This window comes from Hylaeus volcanicus, chromosome 1, assembly GCF_026283585.1.
Source record: "Hylaeus volcanicus isolate JK05 chromosome 1, UHH_iyHylVolc1.0_haploid, whole genome shotgun sequence".
In the NCBI taxonomy this organism is placed as follows: Eukaryota; Metazoa; Arthropoda; class Insecta; order Hymenoptera; family Colletidae; genus Hylaeus; species Hylaeus volcanicus.
In genome coordinates this window covers 32,283,098-32,304,851 of record NC_071976.1, presented here as the reverse complement: position 1 = coordinate 32,304,851, position 21,754 = coordinate 32,283,098, and the positions used below count along the sequence as shown (strand labels likewise).

At 42.9% G+C, this 21,754-nt stretch overlaps 3 protein-coding genes across 5 annotated transcripts; 1 reads left to right on the top strand and 2 right to left on the bottom strand.

Moving 5' to 3' along the window:
• The first annotated feature begins 75 nt into the window (after window positions 1-75).
• Window positions 76-6,330, top strand: LOC128885174 (myb-like protein Z). Of its 2 annotated transcripts, none has more exons than XM_054139051.1 (7): window positions 76-232; window positions 1,530-1,827; window positions 1,905-2,307; window positions 2,403-2,768; window positions 2,851-3,256; window positions 3,513-4,152; window positions 4,793-6,330. In XM_054139051.1, exons 3-7 carry the CDS (start codon window positions 1,981-1,983, stop codon window positions 4,851-4,853), a joined length of 1,800 nt encoding a protein of 599 aa, XP_053995026.1. In that variant the 5' UTR covers window positions 76-232; window positions 1,530-1,827; window positions 1,905-1,980; the 3' UTR covers window positions 4,854-6,330. The 2 variants fall into 2 exon arrangements, with proteins under 2 accessions (XP_053995026.1, XP_053995034.1); XM_054139059.1 differs by having other exon boundaries at window positions 1,887-2,307.
• Window positions 5,935-10,895, bottom strand: LOC128885154 (ionotropic receptor 25a). Of its 2 annotated transcripts, XM_054139024.1 has the most exons (5): window positions 10,494-10,895; window positions 9,122-10,266; window positions 7,359-8,197; window positions 6,963-7,292; window positions 5,935-6,893 (listed from the first exon to the last, which is right to left on the bottom strand). In XM_054139024.1, exons 1-5 carry the CDS (start codon window positions 10,621-10,623, stop codon window positions 6,551-6,553), a joined length of 2,787 nt encoding a protein of 928 aa, XP_053994999.1. In that variant the 5' UTR covers window positions 10,624-10,895; the 3' UTR covers window positions 5,935-6,550. The 2 variants fall into 2 exon arrangements, with proteins under 2 accessions (XP_053994999.1, XP_053994992.1); XM_054139017.1 differs by having other exon boundaries at window positions 5,935-7,292.
• Window positions 10,896-11,943: 1,048 nt separating this feature from the next.
• LOC128876563 (ionotropic receptor 25a-like) lies at window positions 11,944-13,932 on the bottom strand. Its single transcript, XM_054123035.1, has 4 exons — window positions 13,648-13,932; window positions 12,883-13,421; window positions 12,387-12,716; window positions 11,944-12,241 (listed from the first exon to the last, which is right to left on the bottom strand). Exons 1-4 carry the CDS (start codon window positions 13,930-13,932, stop codon window positions 11,944-11,946), a joined length of 1,452 nt encoding a protein of 483 aa, XP_053979010.1.
• Window positions 13,933-21,754: the final 7,822 nt, after the last annotated feature.

Genomic DNA, 21,754 nt, shown 5'->3' with positions numbered 1-21,754 from the left:
ACTAAGAGTGGTTGATAACGATCTGTTTGAAAATGATCAACACATTTTACGAACACGAACGCAGTGGAAGATTAATTTCAGAACACACTGGAAATCTTGTGCAAGAGCTGACCGTCTGCCAATATGGAACCGAAAGGAGGAGGGGTACTGAAGTTTTAGTAGCCGCCATGTTTTTCTCTGAGTGGGGTGTGTAGAAGAGGCCGGGGTGAAAATCATCTCTCGAGGCATGCAGGTACGTCAGAATTCGAACATTTTAGTTTATCGTCGTGATAGAAGTGAGTATTGTGATTGTCGTGAGTTGACAGTGCCGTAGCGTATGAAAATGGGTTTGTTTTTGTTTCGTAACGTCACGCAGTCCGCCGTTCTTGACGCGAGAACTATGACTCAGGCGAAACGCATAGCGCAATCGACAAGGTTATTTGCATTGCTCGAGTAATGTCTCTGCCAACAATCCATATAGACTTCGTGTTGGAGCGTTATGCGTACGAATTGCAGTTTGTTTTCGTGTACCAGTTCAAGAGACATCTATCAAGTGGACGAGTCTGGTTGACGATGCGTGCAAAACCCTGAAAATTCTTTCGCTTTTACGTTTGATCTCTTGCGCCCCCGTAATCTGGAGATAACCGTTTTTGACAACGTTTAAGAACGATTGTCGAACGGCTTCCGCCAATTTTTTGGCTCATTGTAATTTAGCAAATGCAACATAGCACAGTCGTTCTCAAAGTCACGACGTGGAATAATCGTTTTTAGATCCATGATTCGTGCAACGTGACTGAACAGCCTCCAACGTAAACGTACGTCTCTAACTGCGTCTTATGTTTTGCGCAAAAAGTTTACGATTGAATAAAGTTTAAACGGACACACATTAATAGTTCCCGTTGCGAACGTTCAAAGACGTACGATTCAAAGATTTAATTAATTTTGTATTTCCGAAAAAACAAGTAGACCAATGTAAATTTGTATCATTTTTTTTTTCCGTATGTAAATAAACATTGTTTCTGCTTACACTTATGGAGCCTTGTTTTATGATGTTTAATGTGACATAGATGTTTATATTTTGTGTTGTTTTGCATTGTTTACCAGTTGACTAATTTACCAAAAATGTCTACAATTCGTTTTCCTCTGAATTTTTTGTTGCATGTGGTACATGTACTTGAGAATACTTACAGTTATCATAGGAGGCTAAATAAACTCAATCGTAAAAGCGATAGGTATCGGTCTAGCCTTGTATCGTATATATTCTTTTTGTATATTCTTTCATTCAGCATGGTATTCACGTTGTTAATGTATCAGCACTAATATTTATTTAGAATTAGATAATACTAAGGTGAAAGTTTCGTATGGTTAATAGCTAGTAATGCTTATATAAGAAATGTATTAATGATTTTCTGTAGATTTAAGTTTACACAAAATAAAAGAAAGTATTGAAAAGAAAATCATATGCAGTTATTTATTTATTTATTTATAATGAATATGCTTTATATATTACAAATACTTGTAAGAATAATCAAAGAATTATGAAATTTCAGTGTCAAAATGGGAAGGAAACAAACTATACCTGTTATCCTTCGCTAAGACCTGCCGCCTCATTTACACAAAATATCCACCACCTGTGCACAAGAACTAAGTAATTTTTAATCAACGTAACTGAAACTACAAGAAGTATTACTACTGATTGTGGGTAACGTAACTAAAACTGAGAAATTACAAGTAACAAAGAGAAGCAACAGAACATTTATCAAGCTAATAAATGTTAAGGTGGTGGATTGAGTAAAATTGAAACATTAAAAGGACAATAATATAATACCGTAACTCTATTGTAAATAGGTAACTTGATTTACACTATTTGTTCAACGATTAATTAATGAAATGTGTAACGTATTAAGATTTCTGTAACTTTTAAGGAGAGAAGATGATCACCCTGGAGGTAGCAGAGTCTGTAAAAGTTCTTGGGTCTTGGGGGAACTTTATTAAAAGGAAATGAGGAATCCGGCGTTACACCTGGTTGGGATAGCGGCATCCCCTGGAGGAGGCGAAGTGTTTGATACAAGGGCCGAGGAGGAGTTGCGCCAGTGGCTGGAAGCACGCTTGGACGCATTGGGAATAGACCCAGTTGCGTACTCGCGATTTGTGCTTAGCCTACTGCGTCGCCCCGACTCGGCCCTCAGTCCTCCAGAAGAAGCAATAGGTACAGGTAGAAGTGGAGGACGTCGCATTCGTGCTCGTCCTAAAGCTAAGCTACCAACACAAGGAGACCGAGAACAGAGACGTGCTGTTGTGCAATGTCTGACGAGTGCTGCCGATAACGTGAGCTACTTTACTTATTTTCATCTTGTTCCATGAATATTTACATACATTTGAATTTTACCGATAATAATATGTGTATTATTTTCGTTACATAGAAATGTGGGGTGGAAACGCTAGTCGATGAATTATGTATGAAATTGCGGGACTTGGAAGGAGGTGGCTCAGACGAGAAAGAGGAAGTATCCGCAAAGTCTGATTGTGAAAATAAAACAAACTTAGAGTTGCTTACACCACGTGACAGAGCTCTCAGATACTACGCGGCTTTTCCTGCTTTGCAACCTACGCCCCTTAAAAAGGTTTCTCAGAGAAAGGATAAAAACTTTGGAAATAATAATAATAATAATAACAACAACAACAACAACAATAACAACAACAACAACAACAACAAAATCAACGGAGTCAAGTATAATAATAACAAGAACAACAATAAATCTCGCAATAAGAAGACTAAAATGTCCATTGTGAGTGTTGCGTAAAATCTATTTTAGTGTTACATACTTCGGCGGATGAATCTCTGCTTATGGCTTTATCTTATATTTTCAGAGTATTGACTCGCGCAGATTAGAAGACAAAGAAAGTTTTGGATTTGCTAAATCAATGGAGCTTGAAAGAGAAAAAGAACGAGAATTAGAATTAGATCAACTCAGATTGGCACAGTTGCAAGCAAAGTTTGACGAGAGCTTAGAAGCACTTTGGGATTCAGGACCAGGCAATGCACAGGACACGGCTTCTATTTGGGCAGCTCCTACTCTTTCTATTCCTTCAGGACCTCTTTGGCCGACAGACACTACCGAGACAATCTTTACTTTATCCACCTCGGACAATGGTTATGCTACTGACACACCGTACCAAGAATCTATCGTTGACGACTCGCCGCTCATTCCATGGGACATTGATTTAATCAGTATCGAAGATTATGCGGATGAATGTAATAACAAAAATAAATCAGGTCAGTATTTAAACATTATATTTAATTTATGAGTATCACGATATAGTAATATTGACTTAAGTATATCTAACGGATAGGAGACCGTTCTGAAATGTAAGTAAACGAATGTGCATAAAGTTAGATGTAGATTGTTATGGTATCTGTGTCGTGCTACAATGTGTCTTTTATTATTATTTTTATCTATTACCATTTGTGTAAGTTAGTCGACGTATCGTACAATCGAATATAAACAAATTGAAAAAATTTACCGTTACAGAGAGCAACGTTAACTGGTCTGATTCCGCAATGGATGGATCTTGGTGCTGGAAAGGGCTTGGCAGTAATTTAGCCGCCTTGGGTCACAGTCCTCAGACGGGCAGTTGCTTCTTTCCAGTTGCACCGCGTAAGACACCCATTGGAACACGCAAGGAATCTCATTCAAATCTGAAGGTGAACAGCCTTCCAGAACCTGACGAGGATTTGCTTACTTCCGCTCGCACACACTTTCGTCCGATAAAGGATGACGGTCAGTGGGCCGATGGAACTACGTTCCCTGTGAACAATACTGTAGAGCGGGTTGCGTATCGTAGATCCGAGTCAGGGAACTTGTTATACCTTCCTGGTGGAGAGAGTCCATACATGGAATATCGAGAGAACGACTCGCCGATTCCTCCAGTGTCTTCGAATTTAACGTTGAAATTTAGGGTGCGTCAATGTGACAAGTGCGTTCAAACCGAGCCCATTCGATCTCCGGTCAAACGCAGAATTCTCTCCGAACAGGATCAATTTCATTATACTCCGGTCGGAGAGGAAGATACAGTTATTCGCGAAGAGGAGAAAATCGAGAAAGATTGCTATACATTGGGTCAACTGGGCTGGGTACGATCTAATGTACCTCTGCACAATGATAGGAAGAGGTAATACATGTCACTAAGAGAATTCACATTACACGTCGAGCGCTTTATATTTTTGTCACTTTTTGTATACGCTCGTTGCACTTTTTTCACCCACTTTCGAATAATATCAAGTATGCATTACGTTACATTACATTATCTTACGTTATTGCGCGGTATGTGGATAACGTTACGTTGCTCCTTTAACAATTTTCAAAGCATTTCTTGTTTGTTCGGAGGTACGGACGTACTACTATTACATGGAAAACCATTGAACCCGTAACGGAAGCAAAATTTATGTTATTTAATAATACGTAAAATGTTTGTGCTAAAAATTTCGTAACAATAATTTTTCGTTGGTTGATCGTTGTATAATTTGCACAGACATCGGTGCATGTATATATGTATGCATGTGTCATACATATATGTATACGTATGCGTTATCGATTACATAGTATGTAACGTTATATTATAAAATTAAAATGTTATCCTGGAAAATATTAGAAGCAATTTATGTTGGTAGATCGAGAGTATCGCGTGCTATCGATTGGCTATTAACACTGAGCGCACGATTTAGCATACTTTAGTATATGATCTGAGTACTTAGATACACCGTTACATTTAATATCTAACGTTACATGTTTAATGTGTTTTTTTGCGATAGAAGGCACAGTAGCAGCTTCGGATGCCAGCCTCTGACGACTTTGCGTCCGTTGACCTTATGAACTGGATAAATACGAGCTGCTAAAATGCTCTAATGATTCAAGATCCGAGGTTTAGCTACACGTTTCTTTTCCAAGACGAAGACGCAAACCGTTAATGAACACGACAGAAAGGGGGGGGCCTCTTGGCATGTGGAATTTGTTATGCATGTATCCAAGACGGTGCCGTTAATAATAATAATAATAATAATAGTAATAATAATAAAAAAAAAAATATCCCCCGTTGTCGTTAAACAAAGAAGTAAAACAAAAAATGCGAAGCGAGATGAAAGGAATATTATATGTTCATTTAGATAATTATTATTAACCCTTTGACAAGTAAAGCAAAAAAGAAATGGAACAAAGTAAAAAAAAAAGTATATGTTACGCAGCATTCAATGATGTGCGCGTGTGCACGCACGCGCGACTGAAAGGGAGAAGATAAAAAAAAAATATATTGAGAACGTAGTCCACGAGATTTCGTTTGTAGCTTGTTAATAATTTTACGCGAACTTTCGGGAAGAAGAGAGAACAAACACCAAAAAAAAAAAAATTAGTGCGCTGATTTTCTATAGAGATAGTAGTAAGCAGAGTTATCCTTTTTTCTGTTTCTCATCCGATGTGCAGGCATTTCGTGTGCGCTTCATTGGATGACGTATTGCAAACAACGAGAGAAAAGAGGTAGATAGATAGATGTACATATATAGAGAGGGCGGAGGGGGGGGGGGGGGGGTGAGTATGGAATAAAAAAAAGATAACCATGAAAAAGTGCCCCAAAAAAAAAAAGACAGAATTACAATGAAAATCGAGAGACAGAGAGAGCGAGGGGGGGGGGGGTAATTTCGAAGACGGAGTACTTATATAAACGAATAAAATGGGAAAATCAATCATAAAGTGGCGCACGACAATTACACCACGAAATCATCGTCGAAATAATGTTCTATTTTCTTGTTGTTTTCTTTTCGTAATTATTAATGGATTATCTTAATTGTATCTCCCTAACTATAATTTAACTTCCTAGAAGAATAATACCCTGATTCCCCCTTCCACCTATCATCGAATCCCATGTTTCGAACATACCCCAGTATCCAATGCTTTTCCTGTGCTCCCTCGGAGGAAATATATCGGATAACTAAGAACGTACATGTGGGTAAACGAGGAAGAAAAATGAAATAACGTGTATGGTGGGATGCACGCCTACCCTCGGTGCGAAGGTACGGCGAAGCCGTATAAGAAACGTTATTCGAGAGTTGGATGCCTTTTAAACAAGAGAAACGTATAAATATATAAGAAACAAGGGTTGAAGTAACGCGGAAACATGACGCGAAAAGGGTTACTCGCGATAACGAACGAAATGTTTCGTATGAAAAGTGTGCGATGCGATGAGAAAGATGGAATAAAGAAAAAAAAAAAACAAAGAATCTAAACATGTATTCTCTGAGCGAATCAATGTACGCAAAGGGAGTAATCAAATAAAGGCATTGCAAACGCTGATGTTGCATATTATGGTATTTACTCTTGTTGTATCCAATCCATTTTTTTCTTTTCCTTAAAAAAGAAACATGTACTCCGATTCGGGGCTTCTTGTTTGACTGCGTTAGAAGTTATTAGTTCTCTCGTATAAATTCGTTTCTCTCTTTTTTTTTCTTTTTTTTTCTTTTTTTTTTTAAGTAATTAAAAAGTAGCAGCGAACAATCGTTGCCAATCGAGCGAACTTAGAATTAGAACCTCGATCTGAACTGACTAGTTTGGAAACCGTGCGTGGGAGCCGGTTTCAAGTTGAACCTGAGCGGCTTCACCTTGGTAAATTTACTTTTCTTTGGGCTGTTGCGAGCGATGTTGGTGTTCTTCGCACGGTGCCGATAGTACCAATATTCGAAGGCCAACGTAAAGCAAGCGAAAATGATGCCGAGAAATATAACGACGAACACACCACCGATGTTGTAGATACTTATGCCGTCGCTTTGGCTGTTCTCCGTGTCGCAATTTTTTCTGTCGGGATTCTTCTTCCACCATTTATGCTTCAGTTTCTCCAATTTCCTTTTGTTCAGCAGAATCAGAATTCTGAAAAAGAAAAGAAACGAATAAAAGTGTCGGATAAGGAACCGCGAAAAAGGTAGAGCATCTACGCACGCGTTGTTAAACTGATCCTTCAACGGTGATCCTTGTTGAACCGCGATCGCGTACGGTTTCCTCGAGAAATCCTCTCCCACTTGAACGAAATCGCAGTTTGTCATGGTAAGATATTTGATAGTCGTCGAATCCTCTATATAGGCGAACTCGTTGTTCGAGTCGAGACGGCGAACTCGTCGCAGAGCCTCCTCGGTCGTGGCCGGAAAGCCGGCTTCCAACATTGCTTGGAACATTTTCGAGTATTTGTCGCTGACGGGGTAGTCCCACACCGCTAGCTTAACTCTCTCGACTTCCGTCATGCTGTCGTTAAGGCTCATCTGCTTCCAGATACTACGATGCGCATTGTCTTCGGATTTAATATCGTTTAAGTAGCGATTCAAACTTTGCTCTACTTACTTAAAAAATGTCTGCTCGATCGCGGCCATCCTCTCGAAGTAAACGTAAGCGGGAGAATTCATTACAGGAGCGTACTGAATCTTGTACTGTTTGCTAAGGTCCTCCAAGGTCTCGATCGGTATTTCCAGCCTGGAGACGGTCAAAAACGCCGCGAGATTCGCAGTGTACGAAGCGATGATGATGAACCCGAACAGCCACCAAGTAGCGGCGACGAGTCTTCCGGAGAGGTTCTTCGGTGCTTCGCCTCCTCCCTGTGGCGTAAGGGAGGTCATGCAGAACCAGAAACACTCCCTTAAATTGAACTCCCTTTTCTCGTCGTCGTCCTTATATTTCTCCCGGTTGTTTTGATAACTATACGGCGACCAGCGGTCGAAGATCCATAACAGAACGCTGGTGAACAGGTAAGCGGCCAGTATGCAGAACCAGACTTCGTTCTCCAGAACGGTCAAGAACTTGAACAACGACGTCGATGTTTTCGTCTTCAGCATCATGATGGACAGACCCACCAGATCGTAATAAGGTACGGTGAAATCCACCACTTTTTCTCTATCCGCCGTCACCCAAAGCGAGCTAAGCGCGATGTCCGCTCGTTGATCGATCAACTCCTTCATCATTCCGCTCCAAGTGCCGTCTTCGAGTAGATTTCCGTACTGCTTGTCGTCCGTTTCGCGAATCTCGTATTGGAACTCTACGATGTTTTTGATTTCGTTCAAAAGGTCGATGCAGAAACCGTAGTACTCGTTTTTTTCTTCGTTGTACATCACGAACGGGGGATGGATCACCGTGACCACTCTGTAGCTCTTCACCGCGGTGGCATTCATGATGTCTTTGTTCGTTACCTGTACAGATACAGAGGAAAACTAGGGACGTTATTCGACGTTTTGTGCAATCGCTGGATCTCTTGGAAATTTATTAATTAACAGGACGAAAATCGACGACAGTCCAAGTATCGAGTGACAAGGAAAGCACTCGGGGTGCTCGACGCGAAACTACAACCACGAATGCCAGGTCGCGTTTACGTGGCTATCGGCTTTCGTTTTATATATTGGGTAAACAAATAAAGTTGCATGCGCTATCTTCATCAGCGCCCGCGGTTATCAGCGATACGTGTAAATAAATGTAACGACCGCGTGTCAAGGATACAACCACGGTGGCGACTGACTCGCCAAGGTTCATGGTTAGAAAATCGTTTTTTTTTTCTTTTTGCCGCAATTTCCCTCGCTGATATCGAATAGGAAGTAATTTTTGTTAAGTAATAACACGTTGAAAACGATAGTATCGCTGACAAGCGAAAAATAAACTCGTTAAATAAACGAACGCTGCAAAGGTCTCTCAAATATTCCGTATTTTTCAGCGAAGTTAAACAAATGGGACAGGGACCGTTTAAAATTTTCGACCTGCTCGTGTATTCCTTCCTACCGCTTTGTTAGCTATTTATGAAACGAATCTAGGTAAAAGATATTCCATTTCCAACGAACCCATTTTAAATAAGATCACGTTGCGATAGTGACAGTTGATGAAACAAAGTCTCATCCTCGCGTGACTAAAAGCTAGCATTTTTTCGCTGATCGATAGGTCGTCCTAATTTCGGTCGATAATGTCACGAGCACCCCCTATCAATTTGCTTCGTTGATTTGGTATGCTATCAATTTTCAAGATTTTTACGCTCTACGTTCGCCCAACGTAGACTACAAGAATATCGAACGGAGATGAAAAAATACGAGTACTATCTAAGATTTCCTATCTATGCCGACGTTACTTGCCTGTAAGGGCGCTGAGACGCTCGCGTTCCAGAATCCGCTATCAACCATGGAGGAAGCAACCCCATCGGCGATAGTCACCAAGTGAATGGACATGTTGAATCGCGCTTGATGCTCGCCGTTTCTTTTCCCCCAACGAATTCCTGCGTACGTAGGCGTCATATCGCGGTAGGCAGCTTTCAGTTTGCCGAACAAGTCCAGTTTCCTCTTGGGAGTGTTCGTGTTGTTGTAGTCGTCGCAGGTGATGTGTCTCGGTTTCAACGGCCATTCGTTATTGTCCAAGGCTAACTTCATCGCCCTGACGCCTAACTGGACCAGGTCGTAATAGAAAGCAGACGAGACGAACGGCTTGGGCAGGATACTTTCCACCGCCGGCGTCGACTTTGTTTGGTTGTTCGGTTCAGGCCTCATGAAAAGGACGGTGATGTTTCTGCACTCGCACTTGGGCCAGACGTTGCTCTCCGATGTCAACAGAAACCAACCGTATTTTCTTCCGGTAAAATTGAGAGATTCCGCTGCCTCGAGAGCTACATTGATGGTGTTCTCGTCCCCCAGGATGAAATAGTTTACGATATCCAAGTGTCGTAAACTTTGCAACTGATTCTTCATCTCTGTCACCTGTTGCGAGGCCTCGTTGATCACGTGTCTCGTCGGAACGTTCAACAGCAAGCTCTTGTATTTGTGATCCATGACGAAATTGTGATCGTAGAGAATCGCCGCGTTCGTGATGTTCAGCTGAATCGCCAGCTGCCTGATCGCTTCCGGTATCAAGTCCGCCGGGGGCATCACTTGGATCAAGTATCCCGTCTGATCAGCGTTTAAGTTTCTCCAGTAGAGGAGGTCTCCCTTTTGGCCGTATTGCGCGGATAGCGTAGGGATTCCTAGAGCGGCTGCGAACGAATTCGATATTTTCGCCCCCATGCCGGCTATCGTCGTGTCCACGATCAAATCAGGAACTGTCGTGGCTTTCCCTTCGACCGCGGACTCCCAAGAATTGCAGATGCGGTCCAAAGTGTCGTTTACGTTGGTCTCGTTCACCTGTACCATCCAGACTTTTCCCAAGTAACCCGAGTACTTATCCTTGATCGTTTTTAGAGCGGCCATTATGCTCTTGTTCGCCACTTTGTTGGTCTCGTCGTTCACGACAACTGTATCGGAAATGCGTTTCGTCAATTTATGAAACGCGATCGATCCAGGGTTATGGTTTGTTTTTAAAAATATTGAAATATTAATTTCAAAATGATCTTCATTATTTAACAAACAAGCACCCTGCCTCGACAGATGTCAGGAGTTATTTCGAAAGAAATTAGAGACTCTGTACGTAAAACGAAAAAGTAGAAATTCGTACGACGAGCTTCCTTGTGCATTTACTCACAAATGTTAACAGGTCTCGTTGCCGTCGACGAGCCTCTGCCAGCTGCTGAGTCTTCCTGTCCTTGAACCGGAATCGTCCCGCAGAATCCGAGGAAAGCGAACGCAAGAGTAGCGAGGCACGCGTACTTCATTTTCTAATAGATTTTCGGAGAACTAACTTTACGCTTTGCGGAACTTCCTTTGAAAGGTTCTTATCCGGCGGAGAGGCTCGAATACCAAATTACGGCTTGCTTTTCAGCAATAAGTGATGGTCGTGTGGTTAAATTCGTTTCGTTCGCTTGGACGTCGAGGGATATCGCGTGCGGAAATTGGTTAAGCAACTGAGGGTGGTCTCGAAACGCTGATCCAAGGGTGGTTCTGTTTTATTCGTGTTTGTCCATCGGTTGCCGCGGGGATGACCTAATCAATTGCTCGCACCAACGCACCTTGTCCCTTCCTTTTTTCACCTTTTCGCGTTAGTAAAAATCGTCGATCGTCGATCGTTGGTGAGCTCGGGGTCGCGCCACGGAGCCTCTCGATGCGTACTCCACGACCGACGCGAGTTACAAACACCGCGACGTTTCCCCACGTATTTGCATGTCACGCGTCGCGTGCTCGCAGATCCCGTTATCTGATAAAACTTGTACTTCGACGCGCCATCGATACCTTCGTGACTCGAGATCGCGTCGATGCGCGCCGTGCGCCTTTTGACCGTGCTTTTCTTTCCTCAAAATCGTCGGGGCATTGTTCCAGCTTCCGATCGCTTCGTGAAAACGACAAGTGTTCGCCGAAGCAACTCTGAAAGCCATAATTAGAGCATCCGGAATGCGAATGGGTTAAAAATAACGAGTATACAAAATTCGACCATGGTTCAAGCAAGACACGGTGTGCTCGATGAATCTCCGAGCAAATTTGATGTTGCCAGAGGTGCGAATTAACACTTCAAAGCGAAAGGTCGAGAGCTCGTTTTAAGATCGAAGTTCACGGCGAAAAGTCAAACACTTTGAATCGACGCGACGTGATTTGCGATAGCGATTTAGCAAAACAAAGTAAACGTCCATTCGTTAGTAGCAAATCGAATTGAATATACATTTGATACGATCGGTGCCCTCTCGTGTATCTCTTGACTTTCTACGTAAGCTCTTTGTCGGTGGGATTTGTTTGATCGAGCTACTACCCTTTTCCTAATGGAATCGTGTTTGAGTTGAATCTGTTCGGAGGATTTCAACGGATCCAGCCGCGATAAAAGATCTGAAAGGACCGATATCAATGATAAGTGTTTAACGTGAAATATACGTGAAATATCACGCTTGTTTAACGGTGTTTAATACATATAAGCGAAGAGAACGTGTACGTTTTTCTCGTCGCTTATTAAATTCGCATTTGTTTTGATATTCTTCCCTATTATCGTTAAAAAAGAAAAATGTTTAATGATAGTTACCCGTGGAAATAGAAAAAACGTGAACCAGCTGTTACTTCCTTGATTTTCCTCCCATTTTCGATTTTTCATGGGTCGATAACATCCTCGCAAACAGACGGACTTTTTTATTTTGTCGTGGTCCATAGAAATGCCACAAGTACTCAAGGCACAATGTCAAAATCGCGAGCAATACGCCGACGAGAATTAGCAAGAACACAGCTGCTAAATCGTCGAGCCCGAATCCCGCGTTGAAGTCCTTATCGGCCGGGCAATTCGCCCTGATAGGGTTCTCGTCCCACCATTTTTTTTCCAAGTCGTTTAATTTTCTCTTCATCGCCAAATACGCGATCCTTTAAATAAACGTTAATCGACGCGCGTGAACATTGCATTTTACTTTATCGGAGCCTCCAAAGAAAGGCACACAGTAGTCGCTACGAGCGAAATTCAATTACGTTCGAGAAACGATTCTCGCGGGATATCTGGTTCGACACTCACGCATCGTCAATTTTCTTCTTCAACGGGGAATCTTTCCGCACGGCGAAGGCGAACGGTTTCTTGCTGAATTCATAGCCGACCTGTCTGAAGTCGCAGCTCGTCAGCATCAGATATTTTATGGTCATAGCTTCCGCTATAAAAGCGAACTCGTAAGTGCGGTTTACATTCCGTACCATCTTCACGGCTTGCTCCACGCTAGGAACAAATCCCACTTCATCCATAGCGTAATACATCTTGGTGAACTTGTCTTCCAAGGGATAATCCCAAACGGCGTACTTGGATCTGTTCCACTCGGGTGTATTTTCATCTAGAGTCATTTGTCTCCACATCCTGTTCAAACAATTTTCACTCTTGTAAGCTTCGCTTCGATCGCGTGCATGCACGTAGATGCATTCATTTATGGATCACGAATATTCAACGGGTAGATACGAGTGCGTGGACTTTGTCGTCGGTTGCAAGTTAGGTCGGTATTAATAAGTAAGCAGAAACGACTCACTGGTAAAGCATGTCCTCCGCTTCTTTCATTCCATGGAAGTATCTGAACGTGGAAGAATTGGCCAAGGTGGAATAACGAACTCGATACTGTTTCGTAAGATCGTCCATGGAGTCGATGCTCCTCTCCAATCTTTCGAGCGTCTCGTAAGCCGCGAGATTGGCCGTGTACGCGGCGACGATGACGAAGCTGAAGAGCCACCAGATCGCCGCTGCCAGTTTCCCAGATAAATTTTTAGGGATGTCCCCTCCTCCTTGGGGAGTGAGCGAGGCGAATGCGAACCACAAGCACTCTTTCAAGGAGGAGAATCGATCGTCCGGCTCGTTTCGATATTTCTGTTGATTGTTACGGTAGCTAAAGGGCGAGTACTTTTCCAAGATAAATAACAGAAGTATCGTTAAGAAGAAAGCGAACGCGAAACTCAGCCAGACTTCAATCTCCAGGATCATTAAGAAACGAAGGAACGGGATCTGCCTCTTTCTCTTTAGCATCATTATCGCGAAGCCGCTTGGTCCCTGATACGGGACGGTGAAGTCCACTACCTGAAAAATGCGCGGGTTCCATTGTTTCGCGAAAACTCGAGTGGGAAAGATTTTATTCGAATTGTAGAATTAGGTAACCCGAACGTTAAGGGCGGAATCGCTCTGTTTAAAGTTCAAGTAACGCCAAAGCGCTCGTATAATATTTAATTTAGCGTTCCGTTGTGTAATTAAGACGAAACTTAACAAAACTAATTTTCACTAGCTACTCGACAATCGATATTTTCACCTGCGCCCTGTCAGACGTGATCCATATCGGTCCCACAGCGATGTCTGATATATTCTTTATTAGTTCATCAACCATGCCGTTCCACCTGCCATTGCGCGGATCTCTGTGCCCGTAATGTTCATCGTACGCTTCTCTGATGGTGTAATCGAAACCCGCTAGCGATCCAATATCGTTTAGTAGATCGATGCAATATCCGTAAAAACTACCAGTCGTGGTATTGTACATGACGTACGGTGGAGCGATTCCCGTTACCGCTCGATATACCGTACCCATTCCACTGCTCATTTCTTATTTTTATGCATTCCTTCTCAGTTCTGTAATTTTACGAAAAGACAGAACACCGTGGAGCTGTTCCAAAGTAATCATTGTCTACCATATAATAGAAATAATATTTCAGTTGTCATATATAATTGTTTAAATAACCATAAAATTAGTATCAACAAAGGATCGAGAGCATACGCGTATCGGTTCACGAATGGCTTTTCTTGATTCTCGTTTTCTAGTCGACGAAAGGGACGCGTCTCTAATCGTAACTAGAATAGGATCGCTGTCCGACCACGCGCAGACTCGTTCTACTCGCAGCGCAATATCAAGCGCAACTCCTTAATCTCGCGGGAGATTTTGATTGTTCCGTCTGATTTACACAGAACGTTGGTGTGTACTCCTGACATGGAACTACAAATGACAAGGTCCGGAGTAACCGGTTCGAGTTCATCCGCACACTTGATGCCAGGATACCGAAGAAATTCCTGCGATTCGCGCAGAACTTTGGATGGCGAATTTCGCAGTTAAGGCGTTATTAATCTTCCTAACTACGGACGGGCATTATACATGTAACTCTGATCGCAATCGCTAACGGCAGCGCAATGCCATAAATTTCCTCGGCTAAGCCCGTTGCCACGGTTTTCGGTAATTAATGCGACGACGAACGGATAGATAAATCCGATTCGGACAGCTCCTACGGTCCCAAGAAAGCTTTGACGAATACGGACGCGTTCTCGTACGATGTACCATAAAAAAGGACGTAACGCGGCGCTGGGTATGAATGCGTTCTTTTCGATGCGAATGCGCAAACTTCCTAGGCCGAATGTTTTATCGTATCTGCACGAGCACGCGAACATCCCGAGAAGAAAGTCTAACATCCAAGTTTTATTAGAGACCCGACGGGATCGATATCTGATCGCGAAATCGTATTTCCAATTTCGTATCGAGTCGGGCCGATGTCTCCGGTAATTGGACAATCAAGAGCCTTTGAATCTTTAACGAAATAAGAGAGCAAGGTTCGCGTTACGCGCGATATAATTACGAGTCTCATCGGGCTTGAACCCAGAACCGATACCTATATTGATTGGCCAATTATTAATTCGTTGGTAACCTTTTAGCGGGGCCGATATCGAAATCGTAAATTTATTGCCGTTGGCAGCCGGGCAACAAAGGCAGACCAATTTGGCTTTGTCGGAGAATTAACGACATAAATTTATCGTTCACCGTGCACGACTGGACTCACCTCGAGCCAGGCTGGCGCGTTACTGTTTTTCCGCCGAAATATCGCTATATCCGTGGGCGAGAGAGCGAGAGAGCGAGATCGCGGCTTGCGATTAATAGCCCGAAAAACCATCGGACCACTCGGAAATTGGATTATGGCGAGAAGCTCGGGAAGACTAAAATGTGACCACCGTTTATCCGGCGAGCGAACTTTAATTGCAACGCGACAAGCAAATCGGATACGGCAAACTGGTAAACGCAACACCGTCCGAGGCGTTAAATTTGTTAATTAACGGTGCCATCGGTGCATGGTTAAAAAGTCAAATCATATTCGAACGGTGATTGTATTCTCTTTGATCGTCGCACCTTTACCGAAGAAACGATATCGACGACGCTGTATCGGATGGTTGCGAAATGGAGTCTTTGCAGTGAATTTGCTTTAACACTTTCACAGGTTTGATTTGCAAAATATAAAAACATCGCACCTTGGCGAGAGCACGATCCAAGGTGAAAGTTGGCGAGATCTCTGCTCCGTAAGGTTAGAGCACGTCAAAGATTCGATTATGTATTACAGGTACAATTACCGTGGTATATCCAATGTTCGATTAAAAACCAAGTAGATCGTGGCGGCAAGTTTTGTGGACTCCCAGCGAAAGCCGCCGCGTTCGCGGGAAAGTTTCGATGCCTCAACGGAAGTCGTTCGACTGTAAATCTTGGCGAGGGCTGATCCTCAGGCTCGTTTATGTTTCTATACTGGTTGCCGCGGGAATGGCACATTCAAAGCTTACCCTCTGCTTTTTTTCCCTGTCGCCATTTCGCGTATTATCTCGGTCTCTCTTTTCCTTTCCCTCCTTTGAGCAAAGTACATATTTCCTTCTCAACAATGCCGGGCACTATAGTTAGGCGTTGTATTGTAAATCACCGGCAAGCTTTTTCCACGTACTCGCACGCAAATTGGGGCACCTTGACATGCGCGTGTATAGATACGTTTGTTCGTTTCCCACGCTTCGATTTTCTCAGCGTACGATATTGTCTACGGCGGTGTTCTGTGCGTCTATTCGGAGCTCGTCAGCCGAGAGACGACCGACGTCGGATACGAAAACGGCGTCCTTGGCGAGGAACCGTCGTGTCGTGCCGCGTACAAAAATGAAAAATATATTTTCGATTTTCCGATGTATCATTCCTGATTCCTTTATCGCATTATCCTTATAAACCACAAGTTTCGAAGATATCTGAGATACTAATAATCATTGCTCCACCCTGTATATTATGATTACTTTACCGAAAAGTTGAACGACTAAAACGTTGAGTTTACTAAATATATTATTCCATGTTATTTACGCGAGTGTATATATCCCCTTATTTTCGAATTATTTTCGATTTGACCGATTCTGCGCGTCGCGTATCCCCTAAAAGCACAATTTGCGTGGCGAATATTTTCGACGCCTGCGACTGTACGCGAGATTGAACTACCCTATTTCAACCGACTAAAATATTCCAATTAATAGCGCTCTTGCTTCAATTGAGATCGTTCAATTAATTGGAATCACTTCGACCTTGAATTTCAGCTCGACGCAGAGAGCACCTGGAATCGCGAAATACGTAATTCCTTTAATCGATAGCCACTCGATCGACGTCGCGGAGCTGGAAACTAACGCTTCGAGCCACGTAAAGCGGCGATGAAAACACACAACGGTACGATACAACGCCGAATATAATGGAAATGGGTGTGCGTGTGTAAACACGATTGGAAGACATCGGTGGAACCTGCTACGTACTTGTACCAAATATGAAAATTTCCCAGCGGTCATGGCGTTTAGTTAAACTTTCATTATTCCGTTTAGAAATTTAAGGAATGCTTTGCGTACAAGCATGCGTTGTAAACAAAAGCAACCGTTTAATGAAACATCGCGGGCCAGCCACGTCCGCTCTAATACATTTAAAAGCCGTTTGAATATTCTCGCTTCGAGTTCGCCCGAAACCTGGAAGTTTCCGCCAGGGAACGCGAATAGTTTTGCATATACGCGTAAGAATAAAAAATCCACGAGCCATTCCCATTAGTGACGTGGATTTTCGTTTGCATAATTAAACGCGAGGTTTAAAACGCAAGTAAACTATAAAATTCTTTCATTATTTTTACAAAAGCGAGATAACAGTCTGCAAGAAATTGGTGAACGCATCGATGTAAAACTGTAAATTCTACCTTATCAAAGTCCATGTACGAAAAGCTCGATCTCAGCTCGAGCGCAGCCGTGAAATTCCGGGTCCTCCCTTATCGAAATGATTCGCGAAATTGCATAATTTCAGCAGAAACTACGGCGGACGTGGAATCTAATATCGCAGCGAATATCAAGTACGATCGTAGCATGCTTATTCTCAGTTACAATTATGGAAATAAAGACTATTATTATCGGTAATTTATTTTCGAACGTTTGCATATCCGTTTCTCCGTTGGAAACGGCGCTATCAAATCTCCGGCGAGACGCATAAAGATCGCAACAACGATTTCGCAACGTAATAAAAAAATTAAAATGGCCAAGCTCGTCGAGGGCTGATCTCATTTGCGAGCGTGTTATCAACCCCCAAGAATGTTTCAACGAAAGGAAATTGCGCTCCAACGCGCTGCTTATCAAAAATCGAATGTTTCCTTTTAAATATAACGACAACGCAATTTTTATTGTAAAATCTGAGGACGCTGTCTTCTAGAGAAAATTTTCTTTCGAATGACACGTAACGCTTTACGGTCGTTACTTGTGCGCCAACCCGATTGGATTACCGTCGACAATTATGTTCCCCGTTCTTACGGAAAATTTTGTAGCGGCAGTAAACGCATCGAGAACGATCGAACATCCGTTTCAGGCAATCTTCGATGCACCCACAATTATTTCGTGCTCGAACCATTACAGGCGGCGCGGAAAATGTGCGATCGAAATGCAAACTACCGTCGACTGTGCTGGCGTGGCGACACGAGCATTGGGGAAGCGTAATTTTCCAACCGAACATTCTTGGTACTCGACCACAGAGACGCGTGAATTCTAAGTATTTAATAATACCACTTGCTAATAATTCAATGCTTTGAGTTTCCAAATCGCCATAATGGCACCGCGGCACCAATTTCGAGTTCGCTTTACGCCCTCTCATTATCATTTTGCCAACTCAACCTACGTTCCTGCAAACGGACTACTGTAAATATATATTATAAATCTATAGATTTTCAGCAGAATAATATTTCACTCGAAAATGGTAAATAAATGTTAGCTTTTGGCTGCACCTCTTTTGCTACGTTTACTACGATACTTTTCACGATCTACTCCAAGTACTTCACTTGGTACATCACAAGTATGGTACATCACTTCAAGTACCGTAGCGTCGATAAGAACACCGATGTCCTCGAATATGTACACCGGAACAAATCGGTTTTCCGATGTTTCCATCGCAACAGGGACCGTCAAGTTTTGCATTTCTAAATTCGTCCGTGAGAAATCGTTCGACGTTCATCTATCAAATACGTTCACGTCGAATGATCGCAATAAAATTGTATTACGCGGTGATTGTTGGCTTAACGAATATCAGTCCGTTATCAATTCGAAGCGATACCATCTACGACACGACGCGATACGTTCATTCGAGAATTGAACGAATCGGTTATCGCTGGTGCCGAACAAATTCCTTAACTACGCGTTTACGATTTTGAAATTACCCAGGGCACAGTGCGTTAACTCTGTAGAAAATTCACGCGAATATCCCGAGTTCGTATTTTCCGAGCTGTTTTTAACGGTCGTTTAAGATGAATCGGTGGTTCGAAGAAAAGGGTCGGAAAAGGGGTCGCCGTGTCGCGAGGGAGAAAGCCGTACGAAATCGTACGCGCGCACGTATTTTCAATGGGCATTAAAGCGTCCGCTCGGGTGCGCGAACGAAAATGAAAGAACAGTCACGCACCTATCTAGATCTCGGGGGAAAGTTTCATTACGGAAACTGCAGCGCGAGAAACCGGGAACAGAAAAGTGCGGCGGCTGTCCCTATCGCGATTTGCACGTTCGTCCGGTTCGCGTGGTGCTCGAGAATCGATGCCTAATGGTAGGAATTAATGAGTCGCGATCCGCGCCTCACGTGCATCGCTCCACCTAATCATGCGACCGTTTCCCCGCAATTCTACCATTACCTATAAATTTCGCTAATTCACCGTTCCTAAAATTCTCTTCCAATAACCAGCCACTTTACTTTGCCCTTTGAGAACTACGGTCAAAGCGAAATCAGCCGTTCGTTCAAAACCGACTCCTTGTCGCTGTGGACGGGTTAACATTTTATGTATTGGAGCAAAGTTGGCCACCAATTACCGTACGACTACTTTGTCCACGTTTTTCCAGAGAAATCGACGAAACTTACTCGAGGATCGCGAGCGGAGAACAAACTGCACGTGTTATCTCGGAACTGTGATTTCAGTGGATAGGTACAATGGATTCCACTGGCAAAAGTTATGAAAAATTAATGATCAGGGATGGTTAAGAATTACTTCGAGGTGGACCTATTGTTCCGATATCTGGTACAATTGGACCAAAATTAATTAACCGCTCGAGGCCACCGAGAGAACTATTCCCGCTATACCGTTTAGTTATTTCATAACTTTAGCCCCTCTCTTCGCCGAATTTAATAGGTAAACGGTCTCTATCTTTTGAACCGAAAGCCGAGCTGTCGTGGAATAAAGGTTAGAGGGGAATCGGTTTTGGACAGCCATTCGACTTGAACTCGACTATAGCCTTTAACCGGAGCGATTAACCTTCTAGAAAGAAGCTTTTTTGCCCTTCGCTTAACTGCCTCGTGCATGGTTGGACTGTTTTCATTAGTTCTGAATTGTAAGGTGCCACGCTGCGCTGGGTGAAGTACGCGAAGTGTTACGAGCTGTTTTGTCGAGAACTGTTAACTCCGCGGCGATGGCCTTTGTACGTAATACGGACTTTCATTTCTTCGCATGGATTAATATAAGTGCACGTAATCGTTTCGAATCACGCTACATTTTGCTGGATTGTTAAGCCACCCGTTATCTGTTACGTACTCGTGTTTCCATCTTTTGTCACCGGGGCCAAAAGGTAGGGCGTATGAATATCCATACGATTAAACGCAAAATCATAGGGAAAAGAATTATTGTACACTATGTGCCGTTTAAAGCGTGTTTTTACATTTTAAATGCGAAAATATTTTGCTCGCATTAAACGAACAACTCGTTGAAAGTTTACAAGGTAAAAGAGTTCAGCGGGATTTACCCACGGATCAAAAAGAGCACACGGCACACGTTGCCACTCTGGCCCGATTGCCTCTGTTGAAATTGTACGGTTATTAACTCATAATGATCCAAAGTAATTTCACGAATGTTCCATCACGGTTCCATTATTCTCTCTCTCTCTCTCTCTCTCTCTCTCTCTCTCTCTCTCTCTCTCTTCCAAACGTCCCGCGAATCGTACCTACCGTGCCGTTACGAAATAACGAATTACTCTATAAAAACCGTGCGACATTCCATATGCGATTACACTAATCCCACCACATCCGAGCTACCGATGAAAAAGTTGCAAAAGATAACGCGTCGCGATGTATAAAACATTATTTGGTTACATTAAAAGGCACTCTCGTTCCCACCGATTTTATAACTTACCTCGATAACGAAGTTCCTCCGAGGGCACTCATGTATTTTTCATTGAATTAAACGCGGTCGTCCGCGTTTTCCTTCTTTCTCGACATTACTTTCTGCGCGTCCGCGAGCCGCGATGACCGGGTGTATAAAAATAAACCGCGACGATCGCGTAAAAAAAAAAAAAAAAAAAAAAAGAGTACATCACAGTCGGCTTTAAGAGAGGAGAATTCCCATCGGAACGGTAGAAAATAAAGAGGAATAAACAAGCAAAATAAACTCGTCGTCGGACTTATTTGAACGTTACAAATATTGATGTCCGCGTTGAAAATTTTTCCTTTCGCGATCCAAATTTGCGCGTCCCTGTGCCCTCGTTAAAAGGAACACCGTGCGTACGCAAACGAAACGAAGAGAATTAGCGGAATTAAATTTGACGGGATTTCCATGTCGGACAGAGTGGCGCGAGTCGAATCGATGAATTGTTCGGTACGACAGTAACAAAATGACACCGCTGATTAATCAAACATTCCTGGACAAGATGACTGCCACCGCCAATGCCACGGGTATTCCGTCGTTGCGCGTTACGGCAAAAGTATATATATTAAAATTGTTTAATTGAAACGAATACTCGATCGATATTAATCAATTTAATTGTGTAATTTATTCCTTTGGGTGCTGCGGGCGCATCTGCTCCTGGCTGAAAGTCATTCGCGCGAGTTATGGTCTCAGGTGCGCGTTTGGTATACGTTTTAATTGAATTTGGTAAATCTAGTTATGCGTCGTAAAGTTCGATTCTACTCTGATTGACCTGTCAAAAGAATCCATTTCGTCTCTTGCCTTGTCGAGGAGAACTTCTCCCGCTCTTATTGCTCTGGGTTTGGCATATAAACTTGCAAATATAACTTGTACGTAAGGTACCTCCTTGTACGCTCGCAAACTGGTTCTTGCAAGCGATAGGAGTGGTACGATTCTCTCCAAAGGGTGGAGGATATGGAAAAT

What these genes read in the sequence shown, in the direction of transcription:
- LOC128885154 (XM_054139017.1), bottom strand. Translation starts at nt 10,623, where the DNA reads ATGAAGTACGCGTGCCTCGCTACTCTTGCGTTCGCTTTCCTCGGATTC. An exon ending in GCGTCTCAGCGCCCTTACAG is followed by an intron (nt 8,198 to 9,121) that starts GCAAGTAACGTC and finishes GTATCTGTACAG; the next exon opens with GTAACGAACAAAGACATCAT. An exon ending in ATCGAGCAGACATTTTTTAA is followed by an intron (nt 7,293 to 7,358) that starts GTAAGTAGAGCA and finishes TGCGCATCGTAG; the next exon opens with TATCTGGAAGCAGATGAGCC.
- LOC128885174 (XM_054139051.1), top strand. Translation starts at nt 1,981, where the DNA reads ATGAGGAATCCGGCGTTACACCTGGTTGGGATAGCGGCATCCCCTGGA. An exon ending in TAATAACAAAAATAAATCAG is followed by an intron (nt 3,257 to 3,512) that starts GTCAGTATTTAA and finishes TTACCGTTACAG; the next exon opens with AGAGCAACGTTAACTGGTCT. An exon ending in CTGCACAATGATAGGAAGAG is followed by an intron (nt 4,153 to 4,792) that starts GTAATACATGTC and finishes TTTTTGCGATAG; the next exon opens with AAGGCACAGTAGCAGCTTCG.
- LOC128876563 (XM_054123035.1), bottom strand. Translation starts at nt 13,932, where the DNA reads ATGAGCAGTGGAATGGGTACGGTATATCGAGCGGTAACGGGAATCGCT. An exon ending in GCGGAGGACATGCTTTACCA is followed by an intron (nt 12,717 to 12,882) that starts GTGAGTCGTTTC and finishes TTGTTTGAACAG; the next exon opens with GATGTGGAGACAAATGACTC. An exon ending in AAGAAGAAAATTGACGATGC is followed by an intron (nt 12,242 to 12,386) that starts GTGAGTGTCGAA and finishes GTTTATTTAAAG; the next exon opens with GATCGCGTATTTGGCGATGA.